Raw genomic sequence first — 19,919 nt, 5'->3', positions numbered from 1 at the left:
AAAAAAAAAACCCGGACAAGAAAAAGGAAAGTCCCCGAATATAAAGAAGAAGAAAAAAGGAAAAAATCTTGTACCTGGGCACCGTCAAGTCGTCAATCTTTTCCTGCCCAAGACACAAGAGAACAAAGGAACAAAAACCAAGAGACGGAGAAGGGGGGAGAAGAAAGACAATCAAATACACACAATCAAGATATCAGATGTTGATCAGACAGTCAATGAAGAAAAGAAAAATAACAAAACCCCCCCAGGCAATGCTCGCATCTAGCTTTTTTTTTTCGTTCCCACTCCACCTCCAAGTTCCGTGTTCTCTTTAAAACCTCCAACCCGACATTAAAATAAACCATGGCTGCGCTGCAACCTTCGGGTTGATTGGGGAATTTGAATTTTTTTTTTTTTTGTCTTTTTTCTTTCTTTTTTTCTTCTTTTCTCTTGGTTTCGTTCTCGGTGTGTTTCACTGCATCCTCTGCACATATCTTGTCCGTCTTCCTCAAGTAGTACTCTAGTGTGAATCGGGTTTGCCTCCAAACCCCCCCTTTTCGGGAATCACTATCGCCTCCTAGTTCAAAGTTGAAAAGACCGTGGCAGTCTTTGCAGAAGAACTAGGACATCTGCCCACTGTCTAATGACCATCCGAGCATCGGTTCATGGACGGCAGAATATATAATCATAAATTGGGATTGGCTCTGGAAAGACAAAAAAGTGGAAGGGCAAAAAAAGAAGAAAAAAAGAAGACATTCTTTTGGGGTTGGTTTTCAACACCCATGAAACTCCAACAAATCTTATACATTATTCAACAGAGGGTAAGGAGGATATGTAGGGTTGCAACTACGTCTAATCATGGCTTGGAGAAGTAGGCGAGCTGGATTTACGTGGCGTTAGCATACTGCGTTGAATGTAGAGCAAAATTGCCAGACAAGCACATGGCAGAACATACTATGAGTCTTGGCCTCCATTGCGGTTGTTCCTCCCAGGGGATCTAGGCGAGAACGACGGAGACTGAGAATGAGATCAGTGTCAGTATATGATATATCGCCATATCTATAACCATTCATTTCCTAGACTTACCGTCGGCGAGTAGGACCCTGGGCTCGTAGGCGATGCCTGTGCGGGCGACCTCTGGAATGACGGACTTGTGGGGGAGTAGTGTGCGTTTGGTGAGGTGGGAGAAGCGTGCTGTGGCGAGCCAACATAGTACATGGGGGATGTGGCACCTCCTGGCGAGAAGCTAGGGCTTGCAGGTGAGTACAGAGGCGAGGTGGGCGAGGCGCCGAACTGAGCGGGCGAGGTTGGGGAGTAGTGATTGTCGCCGCCAGTCGGCGAGCCAGGTTGATAAGTCGGAGAGGTAGGGCTGTAGCCCATGGAGTCGCCTGCACCGTGCCGCATGATGGGAGATGTCGGCTGGAACGAGGGCGATGAGGGGCTGAACGAAGGAGACGAAGCACCGTAGCGGCCGCCGTCCATCATGGGCGAGGTGGGAGAGTACCCAGCCATCGGCGAAGTTGGCGAATAGCTGCCGTATCCAACACTGAATGGTGAAGTGGGCGAGGTGCTGAAGGGGCTGGTTGGCCTGGGGCTGGTGCCAGATCCGTAAGGGTTCATGCCCAAGCCACCATATTCGGTTGCGAAGCCTGTTGGGGTATCAGAGCCTCCGCTCATGATGGGCGAGAAGTTACCCATGGTAGGAGAAGCCATGCCTAGGTTGTATCCAGAGTCACCCATAGGTGAGCCCGTATCGTAAGGTGTCGCAGCGCCCTCGGCAGAGCTGCCCTTGACTGTCAAGCCAGGCATCAGACCCATACGCGCATTGTTGGATACGACAGTCTCGAGCATCTTGGGGTCGAGCAGAACTTCGAACGCGCCCGTGCCCATGGGTGCCAGCTGACCGAGCATAACATTCTCTGAAATTCCACGGCAGTCATCCAGTTCACCGATGGCGGCTGCCTCGAGCAAAATCTCCACAGTCTCCTCGAACGAACAACGCATCAGCGCTCCCGTGTCCGCACGGTTGATACCGTGACGCGTGACGGCTGCTATGCTGCCACGGTACGTCATGACATCGACCAACAGTGCAAGATGGCGATGGTTGACATAAGAACCATCGAAAGCAAGCACCTGCGTCAGCTCTGCCAGCAGCGCAGTTCGTGCTGCCTCAATACCGAGCAGGTCGACGATTTGGTACAGGTCGTTGGTGAGCGTTCGTACGCTGTCAACACCATCGACGCACAAAACCTGGCGCAGTGACGTGCCCTGTGTGTCTAGGTACCATTCCTCGCACTCGGGCGCATCCTTGCTGTTGAGCAGAGATCCATCCGGCTTGACAACCAGCCTCGTATCTTTGTTCAAGAAAGCTCGCTCGATACCCTTGATACCTCTGAGGGTTAGGCCGTCAAGCATGTGCTCTTCCAGGCGCTTGAGAATCTGGTCGGACTCGATGTTCCTTCCATCCTTGTCTTCTTCGTCGCCCTTGATGACGTGACGCATACGAATGACCTGCTCGTCAGCGTTGTTGTCACTGTGGACGACGACCAAGTCACTTGCGTACGCAGACTTGATGCTGGCAGCTACATCCTCAATGTGTAAGTTCTTGTCGAGCATCTTTTGACGGTCCAAGGTGAGACGCAACAGCCAGCGCGATTGGTTTGAGGGCTCGTCCTGATGCTCCTCAGGAATGAGGTAGTGTCCCTCGAGCATGTCTGCATCTTCCTCGATTGTGGTGGTCTGGATCTCCGGGTCGTAGTAAATCTCGGTCATGGCGGTCACCGAACGGAGATTGGTGTGTTCTACCAAACTACGGAGCGTCTTGGCGTTCTCCTGCTTGAAGTCAGGGTATATCTTGGGATCAAGACGTACCACCATGCCAGGAGTCTTGATCTCGGCTGAAACGTTGAGAATTTCCTTGAGACGCGGCACACCCAGCGTGACGTTCTTGGACGAAATACCAGTAAAGTGGAATGTGTTCAGCGTCATCTGCGTGGCAGGCTCACCGATGGACTGCGCGGCCAAAACACCAACCATCTCGCCGGGGCTGACGAAAGACCGTTGCCACCTGCTCTCCATCTCACCAATGACGTGGTCAAAGGCGATGCGGTTCAGTCGCTCACGAACAGCCAAGCGCTTGAATGCCAGTCGAGAGCGCAACTGTGCCTTGAAGAGGATTGAAGAGTTGTAGTTCGCCTCCTTGGAGATGGGGTCATCTCCCGGGACAACGACCATGCGCTCCAAGAAACCCTTGACAACAGGAATGACATCCTGCGGCCGAAGGTCACTGCGCTGAGCGTCGTCAATCTTGAAAAGCTTCTTGGCGTTCTCAATCACACGCGCCACGTTGAGAGGCAGCTGCATATCGTTGTCATCCTTCTTCTTGTAGTTGATCTCGCGAACGAGCTGGCGGTCTGCCTTGATGGCTTCGTATTCCTCGTCAAGAAGCTGCTGGACAGCAGGATCGCCAAAGATTTCGTTGCCGTACTCCAGAGCACTGAGCTCGCGCGGACGAGTCTCGGTCATGACATCCAGCTTGTACATGCCGTCGAACTTCGCATTTGAAATGTTGAGGTGGTCCATCTTCTGCTTTTCGATAGCCATACCATCGAGACCGTCCTCTCCGTAGATGAACTGGATGATGTCACCTAGGGAATTGCGAACAGTTCCATCGTATTTAGCAGCCACGTCCTCGAGCGCCTTGACGAGACGTCGTTGAATGTACCCGGTTTCGGCAGTCTTGACCGCTGTATCGATAAGACCCTCTCGACCAGCCATAGCGTGGAAGAAAAACTCGGAAGGAGTCAGGCCACGAAGGTACGAATTCTCTACAAAGCCTCGGGCTTCGGGTGAAAAGTCGTCCTTGGTGAAGTGTGGTAGCGTCCGATACTTGAAACCGAACGGAATACGCTTGCCTTCGACAATCTGTTGACCGACCAGAGCAGTCATTTGAGAAATGTTGATCGAGGAACCCTTGGATCCGGACCGCGACATGGTAACGGCGTTGTTGATGTCCTTCAAACTCTTCTCAGTCGTGGTACCGGCCTTTTCACGGGCCGTATTGAGCGCCTTGGAGACTTTACTTTCGAACGTCTCTCTGATGTTCATACCGGGAAGAGCCTCCAGCCTGTTGGTGGTAGCGAGTTCAGTAAGCTCTGCGACTTCAGCCTTCTGCTCATTGATGTGGGCTTGAATTTTCTCAATGGTCACAGGGTCAGGAATCGTATCACCGATGCCGATACTGTGACCGTTGTGCAGTAGCCAGTAGTTGACAACCCTTTGGCAACCGTTCAGGAAAGCCATGGCTCTTGCCGGGCCTTGCTCGTTGTAGCAAATGTGGATAATACCTCCAGAAGCAGCACCCACGTTCTTCTTGGTCAGAAGTCCAAACATGAGCTCACCCGATTGGATCAGTAGAGCATCATCGTTTAACGGGTTCCAGTCACCACCCTGGTGAGTGGTCACGAAGTCGGGAATGACCATGCTGATGATCTGCTTGCCGGTCCATCTCGGCCTGGGACGAAGGATAGCAGGCTGAGGAATGATGCCATCCCAATCGGGGACCCAGAGCATAATGTCCATTACGGCTTCCTTTGTGAGGAAAACGTCACGACGGCATAGCTTGTACGTACCAGCCAAAGTGTCTTGGACGATACCCATAAGTGGACTGTTTCGCTGGGGCGACACGATGTTCAGTGGCACCATGCACAGCTCCTTGACCTCCGCTCGAGTCTCCTCCGTCTGCGGGACGTGCAAATTCATCTCGTCACCATCGAAATCGGCGTTGTAGGGCGACGTGACCGAAAGGTTAAGGCGGAAAGTTGAGTAGGGCATAACCCGCACTTGATGACCCATCATGGATTCCTTGTGCAGTGAAGGCTGACGATTGAAGATGATGTAGTCTCCCGTCAGGAGATGACGCTCAACTTTCTGGCCATACTCGAGCTGAGTCGAGCCGCGGTTCTTGACGTGTCTGAGATCAATTCGCGTACCGTCGGTCCTGACGATGTACTTGGCACCAGGATGCTCATTCGGGCCATTGACAACGTACTGGTGAAGACGATCGATGTTGTGCGGTGTGACTGTCTCGGGATAGGTCAAAGTACGAGCGATACTCCTGGGAACACCGACCTCATGGAGAGAGATGTTGGCGTCACCCGTGATGACTGTACGTGCAGAGAAGTCCACACGCTTACCCATCAAGTTGCCTCGCAGACGACCTTCTTTACCCTTTAGACGGGCGCGAATTGATTTGATGGGGCGACCGCTCTTCTGCAAAGATCGAGGAATGGATGCGATATCGTTGTCCATGTATGTGGCGACATGGTATTGAAGCAGCTCCTCAAACTCGGTGCAAATGTGATTCGGGGCTCCTTCAGCATGGGCCTGCTTCACGTTGCCGTTTGCGCGAATAATATCGCCAAGCTTGTATGTCAAATCATCCTCGCTACGCATTCCCTGCGACGTACCGTCAACAGAGATACTCGGTCTGACAGGAGGAGGTGGCACGGGCAGAACCGTGACGATCAGCCATTCCGGTCTGGCATAGTCCTTGTTCAGACCCATCTTCCACAGGTCGTCTTCCGGAATATGCTTGAGAATATGGTGAGCCTGCTCGGGCGTGATGAGCTTGTCCTTGACCTCCTTCTTCATACCCTCCTCACGGGCTTCCTCGACCTTGGCGTAAAGCTGTAATGCCTTTTTCCGGATGTCGGGATGCGTACTTCCACAGCCACCGTGTGGGATCTTTTCTATGCCAGTTGCCGTGTCGATGCTATCCTTTTCCTCTTTACCGCCAGTTTCGATCTCGCAGACCTTCTTGCCCTTACAAGCTTTCCACACCATGGCAAATCGCGCCTTTGGGTCTCGCAGCCGGAGAGCTTGTGCAAATTGCTCGTCATTGTTCTAGAACAGGAGTTAGCAAGATCGTTAAGGCACCCGCGACAGCAAGCCACAGAATCCCACGGTCACGCTAACCTCATCACACAATAGTTTGCTACACTGATGGCAAACCATTTCTAAGATTTTTTTCGTCTTGTTGATGAATCCAGGATGATAAACAGGTTTTGCGAGTTCGATGTGACCGAAATGACCAGGACAATTGTTCATGTCGTTATTACACGTCTTGCACTTGTACTGTCGATCTGTCGTACCAAGCAGAGGATCGTTGAGACCACCTTCTCGTGGCTTTGTTCGGGTCTCGTCCATAGTATCGGGGTATTGTACGTGTACGACACTCATGTTCTTGATCTCTTCGGGCGCAAGAACACCGAACTGGATCTCCTCGATTGTTTTGAGGGGCGCCGACGATGGCGCAAAGATAAGGTTCGCCATGATGAAGAAGGGTATCGGCGATTAGCCGAGTGTGACGGACTTGGAAGTTTGGAGATGAAAAGAGATGGGAGCGTTCGCGATCGGTGTCGGCGTGAATTTTTTTTTGGTAGTTTTTTTACGTGTTTTTTTTTTTCAAGTCGCGGTCAACCCAAAGTGAGCGAGATGTCAAAAAGAGAAATGCAGGTTATTAGTAAAAACAAAGCGCGCCAAATCCAAATGCTTGAATGATGGAGCCGGCCAAGTCTTGATCGATGGGAAACAGTCGCGCGATGCTCGCCTGCCGCGATGTACTCGAAGGCCTTCCGTTCACGACGGAGGCTCCCCGGAGGAGCGAGTCGATGGGTGTATTGCCGCCTCTGCGTCGCGTTGATCGCCCGGCGCGCGTGAAAAAAAAGTCGACGGATGCGGTTATATCAATCAGTCGCTCGATTGACGACGACTTTTCTTCGGTTGCGATGCCCGTTGTGCGACGCGGGCGGCGTGTTCGTCGATATGGAAAAAAATGGGTTGGGGGCTAGGGCGACGTGAAGGCGAGCCAGAAAAGCTCACGTCTCTTTTCCATTCCCCAATCCTCGATGACTGACCAACGCTAGGCCTAGTTGGGACAATGCGCCACTCCTTTCTTTCAGATGGGGCAGGACGCTTGGCGGTGGGGCCCTTCACTGCTTCTGTCTGCACTACTCACGAGGTACGTGTCATGCACTATTGTTTGTGAGAGAACCGTGGGAAATTTCATGTACCGTCGCGTAACCTAAATTGCCAAATTTCTGGCTTGGATCCCGTCGCGCCCGAAAACAGGCATGCAAGCCAAATGTGTCTTGTAGGGCGCGGCCGAACTCTGCGCGAGGAGGGTTCACTGCGGGAACCAAGCTGGATTTTTCAATTTAAAACTTTGTTTATTATTTACCATGTAAGCACGTGTTTCTTCTCGCTAACATTCCACGTCCCGTAACATTTTAGTTGAACCTTTCTCTTTTCCGTTCATAAAAATTGCGCCTTTTTTTTTCTGGGCCATGCTCCTGCCCTGCGTGCATCATGACTAAACCAAACCGACAGCTCTATTACGACATTTGGTGGAGAGATCAACCCACATCGCCATCCAGTATCAACCTTTCTTCTTCGATCTGCCTTTCCCTGCCGTTCCCTTTTTGGCTGTCGACCGATTATCTACAGAACCGTCACCCTCGCCGTCACCAGGGCTTCTACGCCGCATCGTGCCCGTGGACACCGCGACAAATTCCTCCTCACTGTCCGACTCGCCCAAATTGTATAGAATCGGAACCTGAAACGTAGTGTCGTCGCCAATGTAGCCGTCATTCATATGCATCGCCAAGACCTCGACGTCGTCATCCTCGAGGTCCAACCTTCTCTTGGCGATCTCCTCTTGCTCAAGTATATCAAATTCATCTTCTCGCTCCACGTACTGTACGTTCTCCTCAACCTCAACAAAGTCTGGCGCAAGGGCCGACCACCGCTGTGGACTTGTGACGGACCAGATATTGATCCTACCAGTCTCAAGTCCGCACGCAGCCAGCATTGCACGATGTGGATGCCACTCGATGGTCCCTTGCTCCTCTTTTGTCCCCTCTAGCATGCGAACCAAACTGCCGTGGTTACGTTCCCAAATGTAAAGTTCATGATTGTTGTAGGTCGATGCTGCGACGTATTCTCCTGTCGCACTGAACGTCACATGGTTCCACTGCAACCTGTTGACCACATCTTGAAATTTGTGCTCGTCCACCAGCTGTATCGTGTCCGGATCGAAATCCTCAGACGCCAGATTGGGCATGTGGAATGTCCGTATTATTCTGTCTTGCGAGTTTAGCAAAAGAACTTTGCCGTTCTGTGTAAGCCGCATCGTCGTTATGACGAGCCCACAAGTCTTCTTGGAGAAAATGACTTCATGAGTTTTCGCATCGATGATGTTGAGCCAGCCTTTGCTCGTGCCAGCAAGGATGTAATCGCCCGCGGAATCATATATGGCTACCGTTGTCATCTGCTTGGCATCTTCCTTGGCCCATTTTTCTTTGAGGGCACTGTCGTCGGTAGTCGGCCGCTTCGGTTTGCACGGCAGGATATGTTTGACGTCTATGGGGTTCGTAGCGTCAACGACCACGGGTTGGTCCTCAAAGATCGAGGCGACAAACTGCAGACTGGTCCTAGTTAGCATGGCCAACTGGAACTTGTGCAAAAGAGAAAGCCCCGGATTTCGACTTACGGATTGCGGGGATTGAACTCTGCAATGTAGACGGGCGCCCTGAAGCGGACTTCGCGATGCCTTGCCCCGTTGCTAAGATCCCAAATGATTGCCTTCCAACCCTGGCACGCAGAAAGTAGATACCTCCCACAGGTTGACCAACTCAGTGATGTCACGCTTTTAGAATGACCTCTGAGCTTACGTGCCACTCCCATAGTATCAAGATCCCATACCACAACGGCACCGTCTACTCGCCCCGAGGCGAGGTAGTCGCCTTTGCGGTTGAAGCGCAGACATGTTGCGTGACCGGACCTGATGGTATTGGTAATGTTTTCGGGATAATCTTGAAGCAGATAATCGTCGGATAGCAGCAGATTCATTGTGATGGACTGAAGTCTGCTCTAATATCTCGGTGCTCGATACTTGCCAGACGATTTGGCATCAGTTTGAGCTGTTTAGGCCATCCTTTGGTCGAGGCATGTAGTTGGCGGGGATCAAGTCGCGTTTGAAGGGAAACCCCCAAGACAACCGCGTCGTTGCAATTTGGAGCTGAGGTGGGGCACTTAAAGATCCCTGTTCGGACTGAACTGCCAGTGCCCGCACGTCACACAGATGGAAGCTTCCCCGCATGCATCGCTCAATCCTTCAGTTCTTTTCCGAGTGAAAGCTCGAGGTAAATGCCAAGGTAGAGATACTGGGAGGCGATTTAATTGACAAAGATCTTAGCCTGCGACGAATGTTTTTCTAGTCTACTTCTGCACCTGCAATCAGGTTTCACCAGTATGGCCAATTCCAAGTGAGCATTACAATTAAATCCAGGGCTAGCACAAGGTCAAGTCTTTGTATGTAGCATCCCTTATGAATCTCAGGCTAATCAGTCAACCCCCACCAGATATGAGTACGTGAAGGCGTTTGAGCAGCCCGACAATCTACTGCCAAACACATGGATTGTTGTCAGGATAGATGGAAGAGGATTCACAAAGTGGGTTCACGCATATAGATCATCAACATGTAATCATTATTATTTGTGTGCTTAGCAGCCACTAACAAAGCCACTCAGATTCGCTACCAAGTACAACTTTAAAAAGCCCAATGACAAGCGGGCGCTTGACCTCATGAACGCCTCAGCAAAGTCTGTAGTCACAGAGCTGCCAGAAATTACCATTGCATACGGCGTGAGCGACGAGTACAGCTTTGTATTCCACAAGCACTGTAGCTTGTTTGACCGAAGGTCGGGGTAGGTACCCATATTCTACAGCGCATCCCCGTCGTTCACATGAAGCTAAGGATCAGGGCAGTAAACTGGTGTCCACTATTGTGTCGACCTTTTCGGCCTACTACATCTACCATTGGAATACTTACTTTCCAGACAGCCCTCTGTCACCTCCGCTCCCTAGCTTTGATGGCAGGGCCGTGTGTTTCCCGAGTGTGCAGAACCTGAGGGACTATATGAGCTGGCGCCAAGTCGACTGCCACATCAACAACCTTTACAACACCACGTATTGGGCTCTAATTCAACAGGGCAACATGGATGCTCACACTGCAGAAAGATCACTTGCGGTAAGCCTCATGGGCCTTTGTGGATATAATCTGCCAGACCAGCCATGACTAACAAGGTGATTTAGGGTACCTTTGCTGCTGACAAGCACGAAATCCTGTTCTCCAAGTTTGGCATCAACTACAACAACGAGCTGGATATATATAAAAAGGGGAGCGTAGTTTTCAGAGATGTCAGTTTACTTATATCGGGCTTGTGTTTGTGTACAGGTTCGTATGCTAACAGGCACTATGACTGAACTAGTACATACTCGAAGAGCCCCAAAACGGCCAGGGTGTGGCGCAAAAGGTTGAGGCTCTTGTCGAGCCGGTGGCCAAGTCCAAGACGCAGGCCGAAAATGAGAAAAAGAAGCGTGCCAAGGCCAGGGTCACAGTCGAGCATCTCGACATCATCAAAGATGAATTTTGGGATAGACGTCCCTGGCTGCTGTCTAACAAGCCAGGAGAGATACCCAAACAGCCTTAGATCCCACTTGAACAGCCATCGGTTCCCAATCCCCTAAATTCCGACAGCAGTTGTCAGAATTAATCTTTGTGGCCTTTTGTGGTTCGCGCAAACCGGCCGCCACCTGTCTCATGCCGACCGCCGAACAAGGCATCCTCTGCTTGGCCGGCAAAAGGTTGATGTGATGAAATTTCTGCATCGAGTTCGGCGCTTCAGCCTGCAGTGCCTCTCCGACGTGCCTCTTTTCGTTTCCTCTTTGCTTCCCGTCTTGCTTTCTTTTCTTCTTTTGTCTCGAGTGCCTTGCGATCCGTCTTTTTCTTCTTCCTCGCGGCAAGAATTGCATCAACATCCAATCCACCGCGAGCCTTCTTCTCGGCCCTCTCGCGCCTCCTCAGTGCCCTCCGCGCCTTGCGCTCGCTCTTTGTCTCCAAGCGTGCGTCGCCATCGGGCGCCGGCGTCGAATCGCCCGAACTGGTCGTCGACGACGAAGATATCGTACCCTCCAACAGTCCACCTCTGACGAATGAAGCGTACAAACCGTACGCACCCGTATATCTCGAAGCCGCGCCGCGCGTCTCAATCGCGTTCAGCGCGCCGCGGCTGACCGTCTGCACGACCGCGCCCTTTTGGCTCTTCGTGTCCAGGCCCTGGAGCTGCTGGTCGAAGGCGTTGAGCCACCACTGGTCGCTCGTGCAGTGCTCCTTCTTGCCGATCCCGAGCGTGTTGTCCTTGCGCGAAAGGAGTAGAGGCTTGGCGAGACCTGTCGAGTCGTCGGTCGGGTGCAGCGTGTGCCCGTGGCCGCGCCAGCCTTGTGATTTGAGTAGTGCCTGCGCATCCATCTCGGACCGACCACTCGTGTTGCGGTTGAGATTTCCTGGACGCAATGTCCCAACCGCTTGACAATCGTCGAATGGAATCAAAGTTTTGCCGATATCATTGTTAACCCCTCGTGAGGGGCAGCAATTTGGTAATTTCGAAGATGTAGAGACAAATCTTGAGTAGTGATTTTCTTCTTTTTTTTTTTTTCCCCGATCGATAACCAAGCCAGCCAGCCGCCAAACCTGCGAAACCCTGCGAAAACCGAAATTTTAGCGGGGTACGCACCGGGGGACGTCAAGTGGGGCCAACCTCCACCCTTCACCGGCCCAACTTCTCCCATAACTGGTAATAAGGCAAGGACTCTGCGCAATTAAAGATTACGCATTACCCAAGTACATAAATATGCGAATATAGATGCCTACATGTCTTTGTTTTTTATCCTCTCTTTAATCCGAATGGAAATACGCCACTTAGGCCAAGTGCAGTGCTTATTCTACAAACCGCCCCCAAAAGGGTTTATAGTCTTGCCACTCGATTTGTCAAGACTAAATGCCCGCTATGATACATGGGACGCGGAGTAAGAAAGGGGCCAAGGCAATAAGAAAATTTAGGACGGCAATAAAGCCTTTCTCTTGATCTGAATGGCTCTTTGAATGCGAGAGAAAATCAGTCATCGGGAAGTGGTATTGGATGCCACCCAACGAAGGTGAAGACGTAGCGTGGCGGTTCGTGGTCAAGGCGACTGGAGCAATGATTGCTTTTTTACGGGGCTGAGAGGTATTGGTATTGCTTTCCTGCTCACCTGCCTGTGACAAATTCTTGCGAGGACTAAATTCAATGGCCTCGTTTTGAACCCTATGCACACCATGAGCAGGATCACGCATGCGTCTGAATAGGCAAGATTTAATCATGCCAGAAACCCGAGCTGCTCGCCACTGCTTGTGAATAACCAACCACCTTTGGAGAAACGCCTTGCTTTAAGAGAATGGGGGTATAACAACATGCTATCTCTAAAGTTAACTAATTAGACAGAGGTGATTTGATGATGAGAAGGTAGGCGTATGGAAACAGGAAAAAAAAAACAAAGAAAAAAAAACAAAGAAAAAAAAACACACACACACTAGTCAAGACCAGTCATAACTCCACAGGTATCCGAAAAAAAAAAAAAAAAAAAAAAAAAAAAAAAAAAAAAAAACATCCCCAAGACCTAATCATACCAAAAATTCAGAGAAAAAAAACATACAGGAAGTAGGAAAGGAATAGACAAAATGACAAGAGATCAGGTCTGAACATATTCGCTCTGTATGCCGGATGGAGAAGGTTGCGGTCCAATAGGGGCTGGTATCCGAAGAGGTGCCTCGCAGACCTTCTTCACAGTGACAACCACTAGTAAAGCAAACGCATACAAGGCGGCTTTCAGGTTTCTGAAAACCAAAGGCTGCCAAAGATGCAGCAAAAGCAGAGCAAGTGTCGAAAGCAGTAGCCAGTGGCGCGGAGAGTAGTGCTTTGCCCAAAATTTCTCCCACTTGGTCATCCGGTACTCGTCAAGCGATGGCTTCTGCTCCAACCCCAGGGGATCATGCTCCTTTCCATAGTAGTAGGTGACCCGGCCCTTGAAAACCAACGACTCATGCTCGACCGTCCACTTGTTCCATTGCTCTGGGTCGCACAGCGTCCTGTGACGCTTGATCCGGGGAAACATGGCAATTCCGACTTTGGCGGTGCGAATTGGCCGGCGGTATTCGACAACCTTGTTGCTGCCCATGATATCTCGGACGAGTGACAGCAGCCCATCAAACTGCTGGGCTCGTGCCTCGGTCAAGCTATTTTCGACCTTGGCCCTGGCTTCGTCGTCGTCATCCTGTGCTGTCGCGGCAAGTCGTGAGTTGTGATATATGCCGGGGTTTTCTTCCTCATGCGTATGTGCCCACTCGCTTCCAACAGGTGCCATGAAATAGTCAAAGATAGTCTCGGAACGACGGATGATGACGGAGAAGTAGGCAGCAATCGACACGATGTGGAAGATTTGTTGATGAATCTCTGTCAATTCTGGCCATTCCATTTGAGGGGCCGCCTGGCCTTGCAAGTTGATCAACGGCAAGAAGATCTCAGTAATCTCGGTAGAAAGTTGACCAACGTCAGTCCAGAACCTTGGCGTCGTGATGTCGTCTCCAAGAAAGTCCCGAACTATGGCACCCCTCCGTGCGGTGCGCTTGTAGCCTGAGTATTAATCTGTCAGTATTGCCGTCAGATAATATGCTGCGGAGTAGGGGTTAAAGCTAAGGCTAACGAACCATCAAGTTCGAGGGTTGTCTCGTCGTGAGTTTTCAGTAGCGTCATCTGCTCGTCAGATGCCCCAAACAAGAGGCTAGTGAAGACGGTATCCAGTAAGGCCTTTGTGAAAACACCGCACACAAGGCTGCTCTTTTGTTTTGACTCCATTAAAAGAGCGTCCCAGTTGGCTGTGGGATCCGGGCAGGCCACCTGGTTAACAAAGTCGAGAAAAATCTGCGAGAAGTTCCCTTCTTTCCAAGGAGAGAAACCCTCGGGGAACACGTCCATTCCAAAGTATCTCTGTGAGAAGTACTTGATGGTAGTGAACAAGTGCATGAAGGTAGAACTATACCACGCATCGTTCAGTTCCCACTCCTCATGGAGCCGAGCAAACAATAGCTGTGTTGGGTTGCCCTTGAGATCGCTCAGTTCTCTGGGTCGAAAGGGGACGGATCCCTTGGTCTGTGGAGTATTTAGAGGCTGCTTGATGCCGTACTCCTCGTCGCGCAGCCGTACAAGCTCGTCCAGACGGATTTGAGCAACTCTCCTGTCGTCGGTATCAAGAAACCATGACGCCACCTCGCCGTTGGTTTTCAAAGCAAACATATTTGAGAATTTTTTCGACATGATGAAGTGATGCGGCCAGTAGAGATCGGAAGTTGAGGAGCGTGTTGCAAGTCGATATGTGAATTATGGCTTTAGAAGAAGCTTCAAAGTATCACGAGCCGCGACAGCCCTTCCCCCTCAAGATCTCACCCAGGCTGGTTCTGCATCTTATGGAACTTGCCCTCGAGCCCAGTTCCTTTGGGGCTCCCAGATGACAAGTGTGTTTGCGGCATCTCTTCTTTGTTCTTCAAATACATCGCTCGAGAAAGACAGATTCAAATGTGAATATACCGGGAGTAAGGTATGGCTTGGGCAAGGAAAAGAAAATAGGTTCAAATACCGGAACCGGACTCGGGGAACAATGCGCTTCTATTCGACTAGATTCGGGTTTGAAGCCGGATTCGGATTTAATGTGCAAAGACATTATGTCGTCAATCTTTGCACTCACAAAGGACCGTCGAAGGCGGTCAAAACACACGCGATTGAAGAATCCGGCCGATCAGTCCGTGTTTGAGACAAAGAGAGAATAGGTATCCGTCCCAATTGACGCGTTTGGCTGATTCATAGTCGCAGGCTTTAAGCCAAACTTTCTGCGCTCATGTCCCTCCGATGTCTCACTCGAGACAGGTCTCAGCTCGGGTGCTAAAGATTCTCAACATAATCGTGGGGCTATGCGGCTAGCTCATTGCTCCGTTACCCTAAATAAGCTACCCAAGGTACCTGAGGCACGGTAGCGACTTGATCAGCCCACCATTTCAAAGGGCTAGGCAACATAATAGAGCAATGTTGATTGATCGGTATCTATCTAGGTTAGTACCTACTGTATATTGTTGGGTAGGTAGCCAGTGGTGCGTGCACATCACAGCGAGAGCAGACACCTGAGCTGACTACCGAGTCGGCCTGGTGCATTAACTTCAGTCGCACCTACAAATATTTCCTTGTGCTTCTTTCTCCTCTTGATCTTTCCAAAAAAAAAAAAAAAAAAAATTTTAAATCACGAACCAAAAATAAAAGGGCAGTCATTAATTGAATCATCTGCAAAGCACGAAAGCTGCCTTGCCACATCTGCAGTCGCAACCCTGCAAGCGCACTCTGGTCACTCTTTTTAGGACTTGGATCCTGGCACCTGCACCCTGTGCCTGCCCTGCCGCTATTGTTGCTTTGCCATTCATTCTCTTTGGGGGTATCGATTGCCCCACCAGTGCGATAATTCATCTTGCGCCTGCCTTCCCCGACCGACCACCGACCACCACTCGTTGGAAAAAAAAAAAAAAAAAATAATCAAGAGGACATTGACGACAAGAAGCTTTTTGGCTGGCACACAAACAGGCTTCACCGATACCTTGCCTTCTTACACCAACGACAAACTCCTCTGCTAGCCTCTTTTCGGGTTTGGCAATTTGGATTTCCCCTCTCTTTTAGCGACTCGACGACAGCGACGACGAGAACACCGGACATCTGTCTTGCCTCGCACCCGCGCAGACTCTTCTGCCGCAATCATCGACCGCCCCGCGACACACGCGTACACAATCCTTTAACGACGAATATGTCCACCCAAGTCGATCTCTCGACGATTCCCATCTCTCCTGACGGGGAGAACGCGCCAACTTCATCCGGCGACAAGGATGTCACAGTCTTCCACGACAGCAACAACTTTAACGTCAAGCACCCCTTGATGAACAAATGGACACTCTGGTTCACCAAACCGCCAACTGGCAAGGTTCGTTACGCCTTATTAGTAGTCCGCATCATTTGATGGCGGAACGGACCTTTGCTAACTTTCTGACGTGTTTGTTTCTTTACAGGGTGACAACTGGGCTGAGCTTCTCAAAGAGGTTATCACATTTAACTCAGTAGAGGAGTTCTGGGGCATCTATGTGAGTGGATGGTTGTTTTTTCGGGAAAGTGGGAGGGAAAGGGGAACAACGACACGGACTTGACACCTAGCACCCCACAGAGGGTCTTTGCTGCAACTCGGTTTACTGATACAGGAAACCCCTCATAGAATAACATTGCCCCCGTCTCGGAGCTGGCGTTGAAGTCGGACTACCATCTTTTCAAAGAGGGCGTGCGACCAGAATGGGAGGACCCTCAAAACAAGCACGGTGGCAAGTGGTCGTACAGCTTCAAGGAGAAGCGCAACATTCCCATCGACGACATCTGGCTGCACACCATGCTGGCCGCGATCGGCGAGACTCTGGAGTCGGAGGATGATGGCGAGGTGATGGGCGTCGTCGTCAACGTGCGCAAGGCTTTCTACCGTGTCGGTGTGTGGACTCGCACCACCGGCAAGTCCATTCCCAATCGTGGCGATGGTGACGTTGCTGGAGGCAAGGGCCGCTCGCCTGAGAAGGGCAAGGCAATCCTCATGGAGATTGGCAAGCGCTTCAAGGATGTCCTGAGGCTCCCGGCCAACGAGGTGCTGGAGTTCTCGGGCCACACAGAGTCTGCACACAGCGGCAGCACCCGTGCCAAGGCCAAGTTCACAGTCTAAACAGCAGTATGAGGGGAGCGAAATATGCGACGGGCTCGCTGCTGTATCTTTGCTGGCCAGAGGCCCACATGCGACAAAAAGGTTAACGGGACGTCTGTTTACATGCTCTGCATATACCTCAAGACCATCCCTGTGGTTACGTTACGCATACTCGCCCTACCTACCACACTGATCAACATGACATGAATTTTGCCTAGCTTATGCACTGCTCTCTCTCTCTCTCTCTCTCCTTGCGCATCACATGTCAAATGATTACAGGCTCTATATCACGGGGTGCGCTGCACCGGGAGGGGTTTTCTCCTGGAAGTTTATTGGCTAATTATTTGGCGTTATCTATCCACTTAATGCATTTTAGGTTGATGGAATGTTAGTCGTTCTATTTTTTTGCGTGCACGAGAAAGCCCATGGAGGAGACAACCGGGGAAGACAGCACGGAAAGGCCTGGGACTTCCTATCTCACATTTTGCCTTTCGTCATTCAGCCTGTCTGCCCGGAACAGGGTCTTTTTTTTTTTTTTTTTTTTTCAGCCGCACTATCAGCTTGGGGGGTTGGCTGGCGGGTTTTCCAGCAAATAACATTATCCGGGTGCGGTGATGCTATGGCGTTTCGGAAAACAAAAGAAAGTTCATAGAAGACTTGGCAGGGAAAACTATAGGTGAAACGATGACCTAGACGTAATTGTGACACGGCGTTGCCAATGCTCTAATGATTGTCTATGCTGTATTAGTGGGTCTAATAGTTACAAGAATTCCGTGGGACACTGAAATAGACATGTCTAAATGGGAGAAGAGATTGTTGTGAAGAGCTGGACAGATGGGACAAGACAGACTGCCAGTCCTACATCTCGTCGCCGCTGAAATCCTCCTGAAAGACGGCGGCGACCAGCTGCTTCTTATTGATCTTGCCCATGGCGTTCCTGGGGATGTGGTCGACGACGCGCATGACCTGGGGGATTTTGTAGTTGACGAGGCGGCCCTTGAGGGCGCGGCGCATGTCCATGGGCGACCACTTGCCGTCGGGGCAGTGCTCCTTGTCCAGCACGATGACGCAGCCGACCTTTTGGCCCCACTTGCCCGACGGCACGGCGCACACGGCCGCCTCGGCCACCTGATCCAGCGACAGCAGCTCGCGCTCCACCTCGAGCGCCGACACCTTCTCGCCGCCCGACTTGATGATGTCGGCGCTCTTGCGGCCCAGGATAAAGTACATGGGCCCCTGGTGCGTCCACTCCTGGCCCGGAGCGGGGTTCTGGCCCGCGGCGGGCACGGGCCGGCGGACGGCTACGTCGCCCGTCTTGAACCAGGCCGTGCGCCCGTGGCCGTTTGCTGCGTGGCCGTTGCCATTGCCGTTGGTGCTGGTGCTGGTGGTGGCAGCTGCGGCGTCGTCCTCGACGAACTCCTTGGCCGTCGCTTCGGGGTTGCGCCAGTATTCGGCAAAGATGGTGGGGCCCCTCAGCTGGACCTCGCCGGCGCGCTCGCGGCCCTCGGCGTCGACCTCCTCGCCGGGCTTGATGACCTCTCCCGAGTCGACGTCGACGAGACGGGCCTCGACCGAAGGCAGCGGCCAGCCGACGCTGCCGTCGACGCGGTCGGCGTCGGCCAGGCCGCACGACAGCGCCATGCCCACCTCGGTCATGCCGTAGCGCTCCAGCAGCACTGCGCCGCCCGAGAGCTCCTTCCAGGCCCGCTTCACCGGGGTGGGGAGGGCGGCTGATCCCGAGATGCTGAGGCGCATGTTTTGCGGTGACACGGCCTCGCGCGCGGCGGCTAGCACGTCGGGCGGCAGGGACTTGTGCGTTGCGAGCAGGCGCGAGTAGACGGTCGGCACGACAGTGAAGAAGGTCACGGGCGCCTTTTTGGGCGCAGCGGCGGTGCCGTTGGTGCCGTTGGCGCCAGCTTCCGGGGCGGCCATGAAGGGGGAGGCTAGACGGCGCCACACGGCGTCTGCGTTGAAGGGGAAGAGGAATTCGATGGTGCTGCCGGACATCAAGGGAGCAAAGACGGCGTTGATGGTGCCGTGGATGTGATGCAGGGGCAGCACGTGCAATAAGTGATCCTTTGAAGAGTACTCCCAAGCCTGCAGCAATGAGCGCGCCTGCGCAGTCATTACATCCTGCGGCAAGAGTACACCTTTCTGCGAGCCGAGTAGAGGTCAGCTCAGGCCGAGAAATTCTTCACGAGATTTGAGCAGCAAGGAGAGCAGACTGACCGGTCGATTTGTGGTTCCCGAAGTGTACAACATCATACCAGCGCTACCGGGGCTACTTTCGTCCAAGGTTATGGATTCTGAAGCAGTAGCAGAGTTACCCTGGAACTTAGATAATTCCAGATGAGTCGGCTTGGAGGCCAGCCCGGTGGCCAGCACATCCTGAGCCTTTTGTGCAAACTTGGACGAGGATAGCAGCAGGGCGGCCTCACTGTGGTCCAATATATATTGCAGCTCTGGAGGAGGGAAGGCCGGTGCCAGAGGTACGGCAATGGATTTGGCCGCCAAGATGGCAAGCAGAGTCACTGTTCGGAGCAGTTGAGTTACTTGTGTTATACAAAGCCGACAATAACAACGCCTGCCTAGTCAGGTCCTCTCATGTGATTTATTTTGCTTACCTACATAGTCGTAGCTGTTTTCTACCAGGAAAGCAACGCGCTCCCCATCCAGCTCACGCTTGCCCGAGGCCTCATAGAGCCGATCTCGGACCCTTGCCACATCGGCCAGAAGACCACCGTACCTGAAAGACCTCCCAGACAAGGAATGGACAACGACGGTTGATTCCGGGTCGTGTTTACTTATGGCCTCGAAGATGGGCAGCTTGGGGAGCGTAGTAGAAGAAGCCATCCTGGCGTAAGCGGCTAGGGAGAGAGTTGTTGCAGCGGGCAGTGTTCGCCTAGGCAGAAAACGGGATAAGAGTATTGATGGTGGTGGAGGGTGGCATAGTCTCGCAAGGTTCCACATTACAAAAAAAGAGAGACGGCTCTACCCTGCCATTTATTTAAGCAGGGTGAGGGGAGGGAAAATAAAAGGGAAAATGGGGGTTCAATGTAGAAATGTGGAGGAGGGTATCTTTTGGCTCGCAGTAGGGCGGGGAGAAGAACGAATGGGGCTTTTCACCCCAGATCGGAATAATATTACCTAGCGAGCATGGATGAACGAGCCAGACAGGAGCAAGATGCAGCTGATAGAGCGTAGAGCAGGGCTGCTTGATTCCCGATGTCGTCCTC

The 19,919-nt window shown here is 52.0% G+C and overlaps 7 protein-coding genes across 7 annotated transcripts; 2 read left to right on the top strand and 5 right to left on the bottom strand.

Moving 5' to 3' along the window:
* Positions 1-831: 831 nt before the first annotated feature.
* Positions 832-6,312, bottom strand: PpBr36_00319 (uncharacterized protein; the record flags this gene model as incomplete). The annotated part of the gene is made up of 4 exons (XM_029887512.1): positions 832-859; positions 935-996; positions 1,066-5,883; positions 5,992-6,312. The coding sequence occupies 4 exons, from the start codon at positions 6,310-6,312 to the stop codon at positions 832-834; spliced, it is 5,229 nt and encodes a 1,742-aa protein (XP_029750584.1).
* Positions 6,313-7,417: 1,105 nt separating this feature from the next.
* Positions 7,418-8,889, bottom strand: PpBr36_00318 (uncharacterized protein; the record flags this gene model as incomplete). Its single annotated transcript, XM_029887511.1, has 2 exons — positions 7,418-8,471; positions 8,531-8,889. 2 exons carry the CDS (start codon positions 8,887-8,889, stop codon positions 7,418-7,420), a joined length of 1,413 nt encoding a protein of 470 aa, XP_029750583.1.
* A 468-nt stretch (positions 8,890-9,357) lies between these two features.
* Positions 9,358-10,532, top strand: PpBr36_00317 (uncharacterized protein; the record flags this gene model as incomplete). The annotated part of the gene is made up of 5 exons (XM_029887510.1): positions 9,358-9,491; positions 9,570-9,746; positions 9,808-10,069; positions 10,135-10,239; positions 10,311-10,532. The coding sequence occupies exons 2-5, from the start codon at positions 9,625-9,627 to the stop codon at positions 10,530-10,532; spliced, it is 711 nt and encodes a 236-aa protein (XP_029750580.1). The 5' UTR covers positions 9,358-9,491; positions 9,570-9,624.
* A 191-nt stretch (positions 10,533-10,723) lies between these two features.
* PpBr36_00316 (uncharacterized protein) lies at positions 10,724-11,350 on the bottom strand (the record flags this gene model as incomplete). Its single annotated transcript, XM_029887509.1, has 1 exon — positions 10,724-11,350. One exon carries the CDS (start codon positions 11,348-11,350, stop codon positions 10,724-10,726), a length of 627 nt encoding a protein of 208 aa, XP_029750579.1.
* A 1,259-nt stretch (positions 11,351-12,609) lies between these two features.
* Positions 12,610-14,231, bottom strand: PpBr36_00315 (uncharacterized protein; the record flags this gene model as incomplete). Its single annotated transcript, XM_029887508.1, has 2 exons — positions 12,610-13,550; positions 13,625-14,231. 2 exons carry the CDS (start codon positions 14,229-14,231, stop codon positions 12,610-12,612), a joined length of 1,548 nt encoding a protein of 515 aa, XP_029750582.1.
* Positions 14,232-15,633: 1,402 nt separating this feature from the next.
* Positions 15,634-16,704, top strand: PpBr36_00314 (uncharacterized protein; the record flags this gene model as incomplete). Its single annotated transcript, XM_029887507.1, has 3 exons — positions 15,634-15,930; positions 16,016-16,087; positions 16,216-16,704. Coding segments are annotated over 3 exons (858 nt in total), but the record flags the coding sequence as incomplete, so codon positions are not given.
* An 837-nt stretch (positions 16,705-17,541) lies between these two features.
* On the bottom strand, positions 17,542-19,653 carry PpBr36_00313 (uncharacterized protein; the record flags this gene model as incomplete). The annotated part of the gene is made up of 3 exons (XM_029887506.1): positions 17,542-18,837; positions 18,913-19,214; positions 19,308-19,653. 3 exons carry the CDS (start codon positions 19,651-19,653, stop codon positions 17,542-17,544), a joined length of 1,944 nt encoding a protein of 647 aa, XP_029750576.1.
* Positions 19,654-19,919: the final 266 nt, after the last annotated feature.

This window comes from Pyricularia pennisetigena, chromosome 2 (genome assembly GCF_004337985.1).
Source record: "Pyricularia pennisetigena strain Br36 chromosome 2, whole genome shotgun sequence".
NCBI classification, from domain to species: Eukaryota; Fungi; Ascomycota; class Sordariomycetes; order Magnaporthales; family Pyriculariaceae; genus Pyricularia; species Pyricularia pennisetigena.
This window is presented reverse-complemented; position numbering and strand designations above follow the sequence as displayed.